At 44.5% G+C, this 17,223-nt stretch overlaps 1 protein-coding gene and 1 long non-coding RNA gene across 2 annotated transcripts; both read right to left on the reverse strand.

Annotated features, from left to right (window-relative positions):
* Window positions 1-718: 718 nt before the first annotated feature.
* cdhr5-rs (cadherin-related family member 5, related sequence) lies at window positions 719-10,966 on the reverse strand. The gene is made up of 14 exons (XM_049567390.1): window positions 10,900-10,966; window positions 10,464-10,558; window positions 10,074-10,130; window positions 9,908-10,000; window positions 9,662-9,748; window positions 7,369-7,479; window positions 7,110-7,274; window positions 6,894-6,984; window positions 6,453-6,562; window positions 6,171-6,371; window positions 5,972-6,094; window positions 5,642-5,720; window positions 4,815-5,011; window positions 719-970 (listed from the first exon to the last, which is right to left on the reverse strand). The coding sequence occupies exons 1-14, from the start codon at window positions 10,964-10,966 to the stop codon at window positions 719-721; spliced, it is 1,728 nt and encodes a 575-aa protein (XP_049423347.1).
* Window positions 10,967-13,443: 2,477 nt separating this feature from the next.
* LOC125882834 (uncharacterized) lies at window positions 13,444-14,787 on the reverse strand. The gene is made up of 3 exons (XR_007448414.1): window positions 14,681-14,787; window positions 13,905-13,984; window positions 13,444-13,580 (listed from the first exon to the last, which is right to left on the reverse strand). It is a non-coding gene; the product is annotated as an uncharacterized LOC125882834 (long non-coding RNA).
* Between the last annotated feature and the right edge of the window lie 2,436 nt (window positions 14,788-17,223).

The following is a 17,223-nucleotide window of genomic DNA, read 5'->3' on the forward strand; positions in this document are numbered from 1 at the left end:
GCTGGGATTCAACAATATAACAGGAAGAGACGCTGCAGCTTTGTCTCTGTGTGTCTGAGTGTGTGTGAGGGTGTGTGCTTGCATGTGCTGGTATGTGTGTGTGTGTCTGAGTGTTGGCGTATGTGCGCTGTTGTGTGTGTGCGTGTGTGTGTGTGTGTGTGTGTGTGTGTGTGAGAAAGATTGACAGTTTTAGGAACCCAACTGGCAATGAAGTGCCAGCTGTGGGGCACACACACACACACACACACACACACACATACACACACGCACACACACACACACACACACACACGATCCTAACAACCCTAAAACTGAAATCAGAAGTCATTTATTCAACTGCATGGTAATTGGTTGGAACTGTGTTCCTGTTTTGTGATTGGCTGCAGAGATGTGTCAGATCTGTTTTGTGATTGGCTGCAGAGATGTGTCAGATCTGTTCTGTGATTGGCTGCAGAGATGTGTCAGATCTGTTTTGTGATTGGCTGCAGAGATGTGTCAGATCTGTTCTGTGATTGGCTGCAGAGATGTGTCAGATCTGTTCTGTGATTGGCTGCAGTGATGTGTCAGATCTGTTCTGTGATTGGCTGTGAGTTGTGTCAGATCTGTTCTGTGATTGGCTGTGAGTTGTGTCAGATCTGTTCTGTGATTGGCTGCAGAGATGTGTCAGATCTGTTCTGTGATTGGCTGCAGTGATGTGTCCATGTCCTCTGAGATATCCTCAGATGGACAGATGGTCCTGTACGGGTCCTCTGATTGGTCTGTTCTCTGAGACAGGAAACAGGTCAGAGTGAAACGTGAGTCTTCCTGTGGGATGGCTGATGATGTTCGATGATGACGAAGGAGGAGGAAGAGGAGGCAGAGAGTGTTTCCTGGTGTAGACACCCTGTCGGCCGTGAAGACTCTGTGACTGTGATGAAGACTCGTAGTGATGACTGAAAGCTCTGTTGCTGAATGACGACTCGTCGGACCCCTGTTGGTCACAAAGATTTCACACTTAGTACATCACATCACCATCATCATCACCATCAACACCATCATCATCATCACCATCAACACCATCATCATCATCATCACCATCAACACCATCATCATCATCACCATCAACACCATCATCATCATCATCACCATCATCATCATCACCATCAACACCATCATCACCATCACCATCAACACCATCATCATCATCACCATCATCATCATCACCATCAACACCATCATCACCATCACCATCAACACCATCATCATCATCATCACCATCACCATCATCATCATCACCATCAACACCATCAACACCATCATCATCATCACCATCAACACCATCATCATCATCACCATCAACACCATCACCATCATCATCATCACCATCAACACCATCATCACCATCACCATCAACACCATCATCATCAACACCATCATCATCATCACCATCATCATCATCACCATCAACACCATCATCACCATCACCATCAACACCATCATCATCATCACCATCATCATCATCACCATCAACACCATCATCACCATCATCATCATCATCATCATCATCATCATCATCATCACCATCATCATCATCATCACCACCATCACCATCATCATCATCATCATCACCATCATCATCATCATCATCACCATCAACACCATCATCACCATCATCATCATCATCATCATCACCATCATCATCATCACCATCAACATCATCATCATCATCACCATCAACACCATCATCATCATCACCATCATCATCATCATCATCATCACCATCATCATCATCATCACCATCATCATCATCATCACCATCACCATCAACACCATCATCATCATCACCATCATCATCATCATCACCATCACCATCAACACCATCAACACCATCATCATCATCACCATCATCATCATCATCATCATCACCATCATCATCATCATCATCATCACCATCACCATCAACACCATCAACACCATCATCATCATCACCATCATCATCATCATCATCATCACCATCATCACCATCATCATCATCATCATCATCATCACCATCATCACCATCATCATCATCACCATCAACACCATCATCATCATCACCATCATCATCATCATCATCATCATCACCATCATCATCATCATCATCATCATCATCATCAACACCATCATCATCATCATCACCATCATCATCATCATCATCATCACCATCAACACCATCATCATCATCACCATCATCATCATCATCATCATCACCATCATCATCATCATCACCATCATCATCATCACCATCAACACCATCATCATCATCACCATCATCATCATCACCATCAACACCATCAACACCATCATCATCATCACCATCATCATCATCATCATCATCATCATCACCACCATCACCATCATCATCATCACCATCATCATCATCATCATCTTCATCACCATCATCATCATCATCATCATCACCATCATCATCATCATCATCATCACCATCATCACCATCATCATCATCACCATCATCACCATCATCATCATCATCATCACCATCATCACCATCATCATCACCATCATCATCATCATCATCATCATCACATCATACTGAAGGACGGTCCATCATACCGACTGACAGGACATAGTACTGAGGGACAGTCCATTATAATGTAGTACAACACATCATACTGAAGGACGATCCATCATAATGAATGACAGGACATCATACTGAGGGACAGTCCATAATACTGAAGTACGATACATCCTACTGAGGGACAGTCCATCATACTAAGGGACAGCATATCGACCTGAAGGACAGTCCATCATACCAAAGGACAACACATCATACTGAGGGACAGTCCATCATAATGAAGTACGACACATCATACTGAGGGACAGACCATGATACTTAGGTACAGTATGTTGACCTGAAGGACAGTCCATCATAATGACGGACAACACATCATACTGAAGGACAACACATCATACTGAAGGACAGCACATCATACTGATGGACAACACATCAAACTAAAGGACAACACATCATACAGAAGGACAATCCATCATACTGAAGGACAACACATCATACCAAAGGACAACACATCATACCAAAGGACAACACATCATACCGAAGGACAACACATATCATACTGAAAGATAACACATCATACTGAAGGACAACACATCATACTGAGGGACAGTCCATCATACTGAAGGACAACACATCATACAGAAGGACAACACATCATCCTGAAGGACAACACATCATACAGAAGGACAGTCCATCATACTGAAGGACAAAACATCATACTGAAGGACAGCACATCATACTGAAGGACAACACATCAAACTAAAGGACAACACATCATACAGAAGGACAATCCATCATACTGAAGGACAACACATCATACCAAAGGACAACACATCATACCGAAGGACAACACATATCATACTGAAAGATAACACATCATACAGAAGGACAATCCATCATACTGAAGGACAACACATCATACCAAAGGACAACACATCATACAGAAGGACAACACATATCATACTGAAAGATAACACATCATACTGAAGGACAACACATCATACTGAAGGACAGTCCATCATACTGAAGGACAACACATCATAATGAAGGACAACACATCATACAGAAGGACAGTCCATCATGCTGAAGGACAACACATCATCCTGAAGGACAGCACATCATACTGAAGGACAACACATCATACTGAAAGACAACACATCATACTGAAGGACAGCACATCTTAATGAAGGACAACACATCATACAGAAGGACAGTCCATCATGCTGAAGGACAACACATCTTAATGAAAGACAACACATCATACTGAAGGACAGTCCATCATACTAGAGGACAACACATCATAATGAAGGACAACACATTATACTAAAGGACAACACATCATACTGAAGGACAACACACCATACAGAAGGACAGTCCATCATGCTTAAGGACAACACATCATACTGAGGGACAGCACATCATACTAAAGGACAACACATCATACTGAAGGACAACACACCATACAGAAGGACAGTCCATCATAATGAAGGACAACACATCATACAGAAGGACAACACATCATCCTGAAGGACAACACACCATACAGAAGGACAGTCCATCATGCTGAAGGACAACACATCATACTGAAGGACAGTCCATCATACTGAAGGACAACACATCATACCAAAGGACAACACACCATACAGAAGGACAGTCCATCATGCTGAAGGACAACACATCATACTGAAGGACAGTCCATCATACTGAAGGACAACACATCATACCAAAGGACAACACATCATACCGAAGGACAACACACATCATACTGAAAGACAACACATCATACCGAAGGACAACACATCTTAATGAAGGACAACACATCATACTGAAGGACAGTTCATCATACTGAAGGACAACACATCATACTAAAGGACAACACATACAGAAGGACAGTCCATCATATGTAATCACCACTGATGGAGTCTTTAAACACAATCACATGACAGGAAATCCACAGTGACATCATCACAACATCACATGACTGCAGAGCAGCTTTAAACTCACCGAGTGAAACCAAAGTAACTTCTGAGGAACACAAACATGTAAACATGTATAATCTGTATGTATTAAAACCACAGTAACTTCTACAGACATACGTAGATGAATATATTATATAAACTCTATAGTGACAAACTTATAAACAAACATTATATATAATCCATTTAATATGATAAGGTGTTTGAATGTGTACATGTTAGGTGTGACATCAGGTGTTTACGTATCGTCAGGTGTGTAAAAGTGTCAGTGATGTAGTTCATACCACATTGGGATGTTTCCCAAGGGCAACAGTGGCGGGATCGCCAGAGTTTGGTTGTAGTCGCCTTCTCCTCACAGTGCGCAGCAGCACTAACAGAAGAGCCGAGAGAAACAGGAGCACCATCATCGCTGCGATGCCTCCAGCCAGTCTGCTGTCCACGTCTCCGAACAACTGCTGCTCCGTGAACGCACCACGAGGGACTATGGAGGAGAGAGAAGATAATGTCATTGAACGTACCACAAGGGACTGCACAGAGGAGACAGGAGAATTAATGTTAGAGCACGCACTGCACCACGAGGGACTTTAGAGGAGAGAGGAGAGAGGACAGTTAATGTCAGTGAATGCACCACCAAGAGTGAGATAATGTCAGTGAACGCACCACGAGGGACTGTACAGAGGAGAGAGGAGATAATGTCAGTGAACGCACCACGAGGGACTGTACAGAGGAGAGAGGAGATAATGTCAGTGAACGCACCACGAGGGACTGCACAAAGGAGAGAGCAGAGTTAAGGCCTCTGCACACTGAGTGTGGTTTAGGCACAGCTTTGGTTACAGGTACCTGTTCAGGTTCAGTTGGTCGGACTGAGTCTCAGGTGGATCTATGTGAACGTTTACAAACTGTCAGTTAACAACTGTTATTTCATTGAAGAAACATTTTCATGTCTGTTCAGTTCAACTGAACAGTTTGTGATCCATCAGAGATCAATGGAGAAAAAAACCTCAGACTCCAAACCTTAAACAGTTAAACATAAAAAGAAAAAAAGAAGTGCATTGACAGGTGTGTTGACAGGTGTGAGGTGACCCTCAGGTGGTCCTGCTGTTGTCCTCACCTGTCTGTCCTCTCTGCAGAACTTCAATGTCGACTGAAGCTGAAGCTTCTTCTCCTGATTCTTCATCTCTGGCAACGACCTGCAGTCGACACGTACAGTTACTGTATCTGTAATGTTTACATGTGTATACCTGTACAGGTGTGTATATATACATGTATGATAGTGATCTGTTGATTCTGCATCTCTGGTGACGACCTGCAGGATGATCAGAGTCTGAATATAAAATTCAAACCGTCAGGTGACAATCCTCCAGTTCAGATCTGATGAAGCTTCAGTCTCACCTGTGTCATCACCTGTGTGACACCGCGTCCTGTCAGAATGCTCCGTTACCTGCAGTATGTGTCTGTCGAAGGCGTGCAAGCGGTCTGTCCTGGCAATCAGGACCCCGCCCTGGGTGACTTGGTACAGTCCGGATGGGGGGTGGAGGGAGTAGTGGATGTTTGGATTCAGGCCCTGTGATTGGACAGCAGTGATGACTCACCAGGTGTCAGACAGGTAATGATACAGGTGTAGCAGCAGGAGGTCTTACGTCAGGGAAGTCACGGTCCAACACCTGGATCTGTAACACCTGGTTCCCGTAGGTGGAGACGATGGAGGCGGGGCTAGAGCTCTGGATGATGAAACCTTTGAAGGTGGTTCTGTTGAAGACCGGCGGGAAGGCATTCTCACTGAGAACCCGGATCAGAACTGACGCCACGCTGTACTTCAGCCGGTCATCCTCCTGATACACCTGCAAGGACAGGGAGGCAGGGCCTTTGGTTCTGTCATCACTGTTATAAATATAACAGTAAACAGGAAGTGGTGCTGTTACCATGATGCTGAGTGTGAAGTTCGTCTCCAGTCGTCGGTCGTTCACCGCTCTGGTTAACCTGAGCTCACCTGTCCTGTTGTTGATCACAAACCTGCCCCGGTCGTCACCTGCTGACACACACAAACACACCTGAGCACACCTGTATACACACACACACACACCTGAATACACTCATACACCTGCTGACACACAAACACACCTGAGCATACCTGTACACACACCTGGATACATCTAAACACACCTGAATACACTCATACACCTACTGAAAGACACAAACACACCCCTGGATATATACCTGTTCATACCTGTACACACCTGAACACACACAAACACACACCTGAGCACACTTGCTGACACACTTGGATACACACCTGAACACACTCCTGAACACACCTGTATACACACATCGTCATCATCATCATCATCATCATCCTAACTGACCTGACAGGATGTTGTAGATCAGAGAGGTGTTGATTCCTCGGTCTCCATCCTCTGCTCTGATTGGTCCAGGAGAAAACTCCATCACACCGTCCTGAAACAGGAAACAACAATAATAAAGGTGTAGACAAATAAACATGTCTGCTACAGTAAACTTCTTTGGTTTGTTTGTTTGTTTGTTTACGTGGTATTTGATTGTTCACCTGGTGTTTGTTTTACCTGGTGTTTGTGTGTGATGTTGGCTGTGTAGGTGGGGTTCATGCAGACAGGAACACCTGGAGACACAGGTGTGCAGGGCAGGAAGTGAGGGTACTGGTCGTCTCCGTCCTCGATGTTGACGATGAGGACAGTGGACGTGTTGAACTTCTCTGCAGTGTTCGCTTCCTGTTTGTCAGGACAAACTTGTTTATTTATGTATTTATTGGTGTTTACTGAAGCATTGATGGTGTGATGGTGGTTGATGACATCACAGAGTTACCTGAGCCCAGATGGTCACCTGCAGCTGAGTCCTGCTCTCGTAATCCAGAGGTTTGTTCAGAACCACGTCCCCACTGTTTGGAAGATCCACCCTGAAGAACGCTGCGTCGCCCTGCAGGAAACAGGAGGTACTTTACTCTCCACAGGAAACAGGAAACACTTTACAGAGACGTCCACAGGAGACATGAAACACTTTACTTCCACAGGAAACAGGAATCACTTTACCAAAGAGCATGGATACCAAGAGGCGAAGCTCCGTTGAATTTTTGCCAACAGCCACTAGGGGCGCTGCCGCCATTTTGGACTGTTGAGCTTGGACTGTTGCGCCCAGACAACATGCAGGATGTCAAGGAGAGAGGAGGAAACAAGTAAAAGAAAACAGCGTAGTGCAATTAACTGCAACAACTATCAATGGAACACCCCGCACCTGGCCTTCCACCGTTTCCCGAAGGATCCCGACAGGTAAGAACTCCTGAGGTGTAAGTTTTAAAGTGTTTTAATATCAATTTAATATGCTAGTTTTGTTTTGTTCTATATACACTGAACAAAAATATAAACGCAACACTTTTGTTTTTGCTCCCATTTTTCATGGGCTGAACTCAAAGATCTAAAACTTTTTCTACGTACACAAAAGACCATTTCTCACAAATATTGTTCACAAATCTGTCTAAATCTGTGTTAGTGAGCACTTCTCCTTTGCCGAGATAATCCATCCCACCTCACAGGTGTGGCATATCAAGATGCTGATTAGACAGCATGATTATTGCACAGGTGTGCCTTAGGCTGGCCACAATAAAATGTTCAGTTTTATCACACAGCACAATGCCACAGATGTCGCAAGTTTTGAGGGAGCGTGCAACTGGCATGCTGACTGCAGGAATGTCCACCAGAGCTGTTGCCTGTGAACTGAATGTTCATTTCTCTACCATAAGCCATCTCCAAAGGCATTTCAGACAATTTGGCAGTACATCCAACCGGCCTCACAACCGCAGACCACGTGTAACCACACCAGCCCAGGACCTCCACATCCAGCATGTTCACCTCCAAGATCGTCTGAGACCAGCCACCCGGACAGCTGCTGCAACAATCGGTTTGTATAACCAAAGAATTTCTGCACAAACTGTCAGAAACCGTCTCAGGGAAGCTCATCTGCATGCTCGTCGTCCTCATCGGGGTCTCGACCTGACTGCAGTTCATCATCGTAACCGACTTGAGTGGGCAAATGCTCACATTCGATGGCGTCTGGCATGTTGGAGAGGTGTTCTCTTCACGGATGAATCCCGGTTTTCACTGTTCAGGGCAGATGGCAGACAGCGTGTGTGGCGTCATGTGGGTGAGTGGTTTGCTGATGTCAACGCTGTGGATCGAGTGGCCCATGGTGGCGGTGGGGTTATGGTATGGGCAGGTGTATGTTATGGACAACGAACACAGGTGCATTTTATTGATGGCATTTTGAATGCACAGAGATATCGTGACGAGATCCTGAGGCCCATTGTTATGCCATCATCCACGACCGTCACCTCATGTTGCAGCATGATAATGCACGGCCCCATGTTGCAAGGATCTGTACACAGTTCCTGGAAGCTGAAAACATCCCAGTTCTTGCATGGCCAGCATACTCACCGGACATGTCACCCACTGAGCAAACAACCTGATCAACTCTATGTGAAGGAGGTGTGTTGCACTGCGTGAGGCAAATGGTGGTCACACCAGATACTGACTGGTTTTCTGACCCCCAGTAAAGCAAAACTGCACAAAAAAAAAAATTAATGTGTTTCTAGTTAATATATATATATATATATATATATATATATATATATATACATATATATATATATATTGGTAGATTGGCTTATGGGGTGATTTTGAAGGAGTAATTAAGTTAATCTTCTCATAAGTGGATGTAATATGTAGAGATGCCATCTCGGCCGTTTTTCTTTGTTTTGTTTTTTTAAAGTCTATATTTTGCTTTACAAAAACGTGAAAAAGCAGCTGTGACCAAGCTATCACGAGGTGAGTAGCATTGTAAGCATAATTAATAGCGATATACTTCAGTTTGTCTGTGTGTGTTTTTGTATGCAAGCGGGTCTGCTGCGGTCTGCTGACAGTCCAAAATGGCGGCGGTAGGACGAAACCATGGGCGAGTCTGTTGCTGTGGGGCGTTCTATTGAGCTTCGCCTCTTGGTATCCATGCTGTTTGTTTACAGTCCACAGGAAACATTTAACAGTCCACAGGAAACAGGACACACTTTAGTGAGACGTGGACAGAAGTATGTGGACAGACTTTGACTCACCGCTGATTCATCGATGATGTAACTGATGATGTCTCCGTCTGCATCAATGGCCTTCACCGTGAAAACGACCGAATTCACCCCTGTCAGCTGAAAACACACAAAAAAACATGTTAACTTTTATACAGTGTATACTGTCAGGTACTGTTTGGTGAACAATTGAATTACCTCACTGATGGTGAACAGACGAATTACCTCACTGATGGTGAACAGACGAATTACCTCACTGATGGTGAACGGCTGAATTACCTCACTGATGGTGAACGGCTGAATGGTCTCCTTCAGGAAGTTTGGTGTGTTGTCGTTCTCGTTGACGATCTCCACCAGGATCCTGTACTGAGTCTGACGACACACGTTTATATCCAATCAGACACTTTGCTTATCTGCTGCTGTTAATGTTGGACAGGTGACCTACCTGTATGACATCATCCTCATAACAGGTGAGCTCTGCAATCAGCACTGATCCCTGAACCTGAGACACAAACATCTGTGAGGTAAACTTTAGTAGACATGATCCAGGTCAGATACAGGTCCTGGTCAGATACAGGTCCTGGTCAGATACAGGTCCAGGTCAGATTCAGGTCCTGGTCAGATAAAGGTCCAGGTCAGATTCAGGTCCTGGTCAGATAAAGGTCCAGGTCAGATACAGGTCCAGGTCAGATACAGGTCAGATACAGGTCCTGGTCAGATAAAGGTCCTGGTCAGATACAGGTCAGATACAGGTCCTGGTCAGATACAGGTCCTGGTCAGATACAGGTCCAGGTCAGATACAGGTCCAGGTCAGATACAGGTCCAGGTCAGATACAGGTCCAGGTGAGATAAAGGCCCAGATGAACTGACCCGTCGGACTGTTCTCTCTGACCGAGGCAAAGATGTCTGACCCCCCCAGACACAGACTGGCTGAGGATCAGGAACCACCACAAGGTGTCAGTCAGACAAACTGCTGCTGCGTTCACATGACACCTGAACCCCTAACCCCAACACCTGAGCTGAACACCTGATCTGATGAATGGGTTAGGGTTAGGACTGAGCTGATTGAACATTTGATAGATTACAGGTTCAATAATCAGTTAACCTCTGACTCTCCTCTGAACCTGACCTGTTACTGACTGACCAAACTCAGGTAACCTCACTTCCTGTCATCCCTCACTCTTTTCTGATTGAATGGCAGGTGTTCAGTACTAACCAATCAGCAGTGACTCGTGATCAGCAGTGACTCGTGATGATTGAAGAGTTCTCACCTGTTACCACGTGATACGACAACCTGAGAGCCACCTGCCAGAGCAGCAGCCTGCAGCCCTGCAACATCTTCCTCCTCCTCCTGCAGAGCACATCATCATCATCATCATCGTCATCGTCATCATCATCATCATCATCATCAGAGTTAAGCCCCTGCAGGCTGTGATGTTTGACCTTAATGTCAGAGGTCATGTGGCTGTTATCAGTCTGAGGTTAGCATGTTGCTAACGTGTCTCAGCAGGAATTAATCAAATGTGTGACTGCAGAGAATCAAACACACCTCAGCTTCATTTCAAATCAGCATCACTGTAAAATCATTGTCACGTGTCATCAGCATGAGACAATGGCTCAAGGCGACTCACTGACACCTCTCAGACGGGACCAGGTGAACACCACCTGTACCTAAGCGAAGGTTTCCATATTGTTCCTGAGCCCATGTAGTAACATCTTTTATAAAGTCAGTTTGTAATGCAATGACGTCTGAGGGGTCAAAGGTCACATACATGCAGAGATTTCTGCAGAGTCTCTGAGTCTGTTGATGATGTTATGGGATGTATGGAATCAGTTTGAACAGTGAATATCTCTGTGGGTTCAGGTGACTGAAGGTCAGGTACAGATCACTGCAGTCTGTTTAAATTCACACAGAGTTAGACAGCGGGTTTAATAATACTAACATGCCCCACAGACAGTGAATGCAACACGTCCCTGACCTGCTGCTTTGTTTTTACTCTGAAATCTAAAATCAGACTTAGTCTCGTCGTGACTCACGGACGCCCCCTGAGACAAACAGCTGATTCATATTCACACAGTCGAACACATAAACTAACTTCAGTGTTTCATCGTCACATTCACGAAAATCAAACAGCTGATGGATTGTCAGAGATCGTCTCTACAGTTCATCCTCTTAGTGGACTGAGTCTCTCTGTTGGATGGACAGATGTCTCTCTGGACTCTGAGACACTGAGATGTTGTAGGTTGTTGTTGTCCAGCAGGAACATGTGGAGGTCAACAACAAAGAAACAAAGAAACAAACAAACAGTGAGTCAGGACGAGTTGGACGTGAACAAACTGAGGATCAGTCTGAAACACAACACGCCACTACTTCCTGTCTGTATCCATCCTCATTAAAGGGTCAGTCAGTGGAGTTTTATAATGAGACTCAGCAACCCTGACCATAACCTTATCGACTGTATGTGGGTGAAATGAACAGGAGGAGAGAATGATACATTAGATCAGTGACAATAAGATGGAAGATCAGACGGGACAACATCAGTAAAACATGTGAAGAACAGTTTGTGTGAAAACGTCAGTTGATCCTGAACAAACGTGACAACAGAACAGAACAATGAACAGGAAACAGACTGGCTACCTCTGTACCAGGTGGGTGTGGCCCCAAAAAGGGCATCTGATCTGCGGCCCACTGAGGTAAACACGCCCACATGGGCACTTTGTGTGGAGCCGTTATGAACCAGTGGACCGTCACATACAGGAACCATTTTATAGCCCACTGACCCCCAACATGGACCCACAGCCCCTGATGGTGGGTGGGGTTGGTCAGTCGGTTGTTTGGTCGGTCAGTCTAAAGCCAGTTGAAAAATTTGGTGTTTTCCAGGTGGGTCAGTTGGGTTAGGTTCAGGGTCCAGGTGGGTCAGTTGAGGTGGTCTCAGGTGAACAGGATGCTCTCTCTGAGCAGAGTTCACTTCATTGTTAACGTTGTTCACCTGTGAACCTTCAGTCTGACTCACCTGGTGTTGACCGTGGTTACTGAGCAGATTTCAGCCTGCGTTCTCTCGTCCTTCTCTACAGGAAACCACAACAACCTTCAAGCAACAGCGTCACAGTGATGGTTTAGGGTTAGGATTAGAGTCCTGGTGGTGAAATGTTGTAAAGATCTAAAATTGATGAAACAGTTTGTGAACGCCCTCAGAGACGTCCAGAGTCCGACTGTCGGGACTCTCATGATGTTAATCTGTCACATTTTTTAACTCTGACAGCAGCTACAGTGATCTCACTAATGTACCGATCTGTTCGACCTCACAGCAGCATCTGTGATGTCATCATTAATGTTCAGCAGGTCAACGGTGGTTCTAATGAAGCTCCTCCAGAGCTTAAGTTTAATCAGGGTTCACCTCCAGAGATCAACCTGTTTGTAAGTTTGTTTTCAGATGATACAGTTTAATAAATCATGACACTGTGGTCAGCAGGGTCAGACTGTTTCCTGCAGAGCACACCTGAAACATGATGTTACTGAAAGTTCAGCTGAAAGATTCACTGACAACATTTCAGCGACGTGTCAGATACATTAATTAACATCACTTCCTCCTGATGTTCACAGAGAACATTCATCGTTCACTTAGCTGAATGTTTCACTGTCACTGATCTGAGCGCCTTCATGATGTTATAATACGCACCAGCTGTTGATGCAGGGTCCAATGACTGAAGTCATCAGATACCACTGCTGTGTCAGAGGACGTCATCGTACAATACCGACACACAAAGGCACCAATGAAACGCAGCAGCTGACAGCTGTTTCTGATACTGTCGGCGTTGTCTCCGGTCAGACAGAGGCGGACGGTGTTGGCTCCAGGTTCTGCAGTGACGCTCAGGTTGGAGATGAACTGACCCGTCGGACTGTTCTCTCTGACCGAGGCAAAGATGTCTGACCCCCCCAGACACAGACTGGCTGAGGATCAGGAACCACCACAAGGTGTCAGTCAGACAAACTGCTGCTGCGTTCACATGACACCTGAACCCCTAACCCCAACACCTGAGCTGAACACCTGATCTGATGAATGGGTTAGGGTTAGGACTGAGCTGATTGAACATTTGATAGATTACAGGTTCAATAATCAGTTAACCTCTGACTCTCCTCTGAACCTGACCTGTTACTGACTGACCAAACTCAGGTAACCTCACTTCCTGTCATCCCTCACTCTTTTCTGATTGAATGGCAGGTGTTCAGTACTAACCAATCAGCAGTGACTCGTGATGATTGAAGAGTTCTCACCTGTTACCACGTGATACGACAACCTGAGAGCCACCTGCCAGAGCAGCAGCCTGCAGCCCTGCAACATCTTCCTCCTCCTCCTGCAGAGATGTCACATGATGTGATGTCACATGATGTGATGTGACGTCAGTGAGAACCGACTTATCTCATGTCAAACCATGATGGATTTTTTGTTCTAAGCCTAACCAGCTGCTTGTGTCAGTTGAACATCAGGAAGTCAAATTCAACATGCAGTGATTAACTAACGCTATAACTTTATTGTGAAAGAGACTGTAATAAGCAGAAACTGAACACTTCCTGTGAAAACAGAAGTTTATTTTGAGAAGACACATCACGTACTGAGCAGTGATCAACACGCCGTCCCTGAATGGAAATAACAAACACAGGAAGGAACCAGAGCGTCATGTTTAGACGTGTACATCCACTGACGAGGCGTCTGCCTTTGACAAGATGAGAACAAGCTTGTTTAAAACACCAGGACGTCTCTGACTCTGAACGTTACACACTAACACGCCAAACCTGATTCACAAAGCTCACACAGTGTCGGAGTCACATGACGTCAGGAGGTGAGCTCCACACTCTTCACCTCCTCACACTTGAATCAATCGATCGATCAGTAACTCAGACTCAGTCTGAACCTCGGTGTCTCTGTGCTCTGAACGTGTCGCTGCCACAGGAAGTTCATTTCAAACACAACAGACTGTTCTTCTTGTTCCGACGAACAAACTGTTGACATGTTGACATGTTTACGTGATGATGAACACATGAACACTCACCTCTCTCTGTTGGTCTACAGGCGGTCGGTGTCTCTCGTCCTTGTCACGGCGTCATGTTTTCAGCAGTCTCAGTGTATTGTTCTCTGAGAACAGAGAACGGCCTGTTACTGTGTGTGTGTGTGTGTGTGTGTGTGTGTGTGTGTGTGTGTGAGTGAGAGAGCGTATTAGCTGAGGGCTTACAGGGCATTAATCAGCAGGATAAGTAGGACAACAGGCTGCAGAGATTAAAACCTGCTGAACCTCTGTTCACTGTTAGTTCACTGTTGGTCTGAGCAACAGATACTGTTTCTGTATTCAGTCAGATATCTATTCAGATATTACTAAAATATTTAGTTAAGTATTAGTGAATATAAACAGTAAACACGTGTCCTGCTCAGTGTGAACAGACCTGATGTGGTTTCTGTGGCTTAGTGATGATGTAATAACGCCAGGCTCCAGCAGGGGGTGTCACAGTGTCCCTCACTGACTGGACATGTAAAGATAAATCCACTAGAGCAGCTTCAGTAAACTGTAAATGTTTTTATTCAGTCAGATGTTAAACAGATGTTTGTGTTTCTGTCCGTCACATTTTATAAAGTTTCAACTACTTTTTATTCAAATATTGTTTCTGCTGTGACTGACTGTGTGACATCATATGGTCCCATTGTGTCTCAAGCTCACACCTCCCAGTCCTCCCAGTCCCCACAGTTCTCCCAGTCCCCATAGTCCTCCCAGTCCTCTGCAGCAACTTTTGTGTTTCGTGTTAAACCTGTAAAATTGTTTCTGTTTCAAATTAGAGGCCCTCAGACTCCACCTCCTCTCAGCTGGACAGACAGACTCCGCCTCCGCTCAGGTTGGCAGAAACATTAAATCCAGCTCAGAGTTTCAGTGTGAAACCTTTGTCTCCTGATGATGATGATGATGATGATGAAGAGGAGTCAGTGTGTTGAATGGAGCTTCCTGTTTGACTCTTCCTCACTTCTGATTGGTTGCCACAATCTCTGTGTGAAAACATTTTGGGAACAGCGTTACCATGGTAACCAGGGCAACCTCCTGTCGGACCGCAGGAAGAGGGTCAGCAGTCTGAGACTCCTGCTGATTCCACCTTAAGAGGATGTTTAAGGTGGAAAATCCTTCATGTGTCCTGAGGGTTTTAACCTGTCCCTCTCATGTCACACTCATTACCCAGAATGCAACACACACACAGTGTGACCACCGACCTGCTGACATTCACAGTTTAGACTTCAGGTCAAACTCCAGCCACTGCTTCACTGATTTAAGGGGTTTGATGTAAGGGATTTGATTTCAGGGATTTTAAAATCATTGAGTGAATAACCTCCTCAGTTTCCAGATGAATCTCTGAGCTCATGGAACATGTCCGGGCTCCTTGTTACCGTGGTAACAGCAGTGTGGTTTCCATGGCTGTTTGAGCACACAGAGATGAGGACGCTGTTGAGGATGCTCGTGTCTCTGTTGTTAGCGTGTTTTTAATTTAAAAAAAACATCCGTAGGTTGAACACAGAGGACAAAATAAAAATGACACCAGGCATCTGACATCTCCGTTTCTTAAAATAGTTTTTGTTTTTTTAAAACAGATTTTCAGATGACACAGCTGAAAAGTAAAAATAGAATATTAATATTAAAGTTACAGAACAGAAGGAGGACATCATGTGGAGACACATCGTGTCCTCAGACAAAGCTTCATCAACATGATGAATGTAAAGTTACATCTTTAACATAAAGTTAGATTATTAAAATAAACTTACATCTCAAATGTAAAGTTACATCATTTACTTTAAGTTAAATCTTTAAATGGAAAGTTACATCTTTAACATAAAGTTATATCTTTAACGTAAAGTTACGTCTTTAACGCAAAGTTAACTCCTTAACGTACAGTTAGACCATTATTGAAAAGTTACACTATTAACGTAAGGTTGGATTATTCACATAAAGTTAGATCATTAAAGCAGCTGTGGGGAACTTTACGTTTTCGTTGATTATAGTGTCCCCCTTTGGTCAAAGCGGAATGACACCCACAGCCTGGTGTCGTAAAATCTCAACTGCAACCAGCAATTACTGCATGCATTTGTTTTGGAGAGCGAGAGGAAAATCATAAATGTTCTGGCGTAGCTCTGAATTTCTTATAAACTGAGGACAACTGCGTGCTGTATATCTGTGTTCATGGTCACAATCACAGATAATTTTGTGGCGTTTGTTGTAACATTACTAGACAAAAGCAGCTAACATTACATTTAGCTTGCATATAACTGCCATGTCGTCATATGTTGAAGCGAAACAATGTCTAACAAGTTGCGGTATATTCTCTAAATAAAAACAAAAATGACATACCTGTTGATTAGGAAAAGGGCCGACTCGGGATCAGTTTTAAAACTTTTCAAATCTCTGAGCTCTCTCCACTTGGTGAATGTCCAACCGAGGTTTACACGCGTTTGGGCTCGAGCCCTAACGTTTAGCCTTCTTCTGTTCTTATTCTTTTAGATGGTGCTCCTTCTTTATCCACCATGACATCAAAAGTACAACCAAGTCCTTATAGATACATCTGG

The sequence above is a fragment of the Epinephelus fuscoguttatus genome, linkage group LG22, assembly GCF_011397635.1.
Source record: "Epinephelus fuscoguttatus linkage group LG22, E.fuscoguttatus.final_Chr_v1".
Lineage (NCBI taxonomy): Eukaryota > Metazoa > Chordata > Actinopteri > Perciformes > Serranidae > Epinephelus > Epinephelus fuscoguttatus.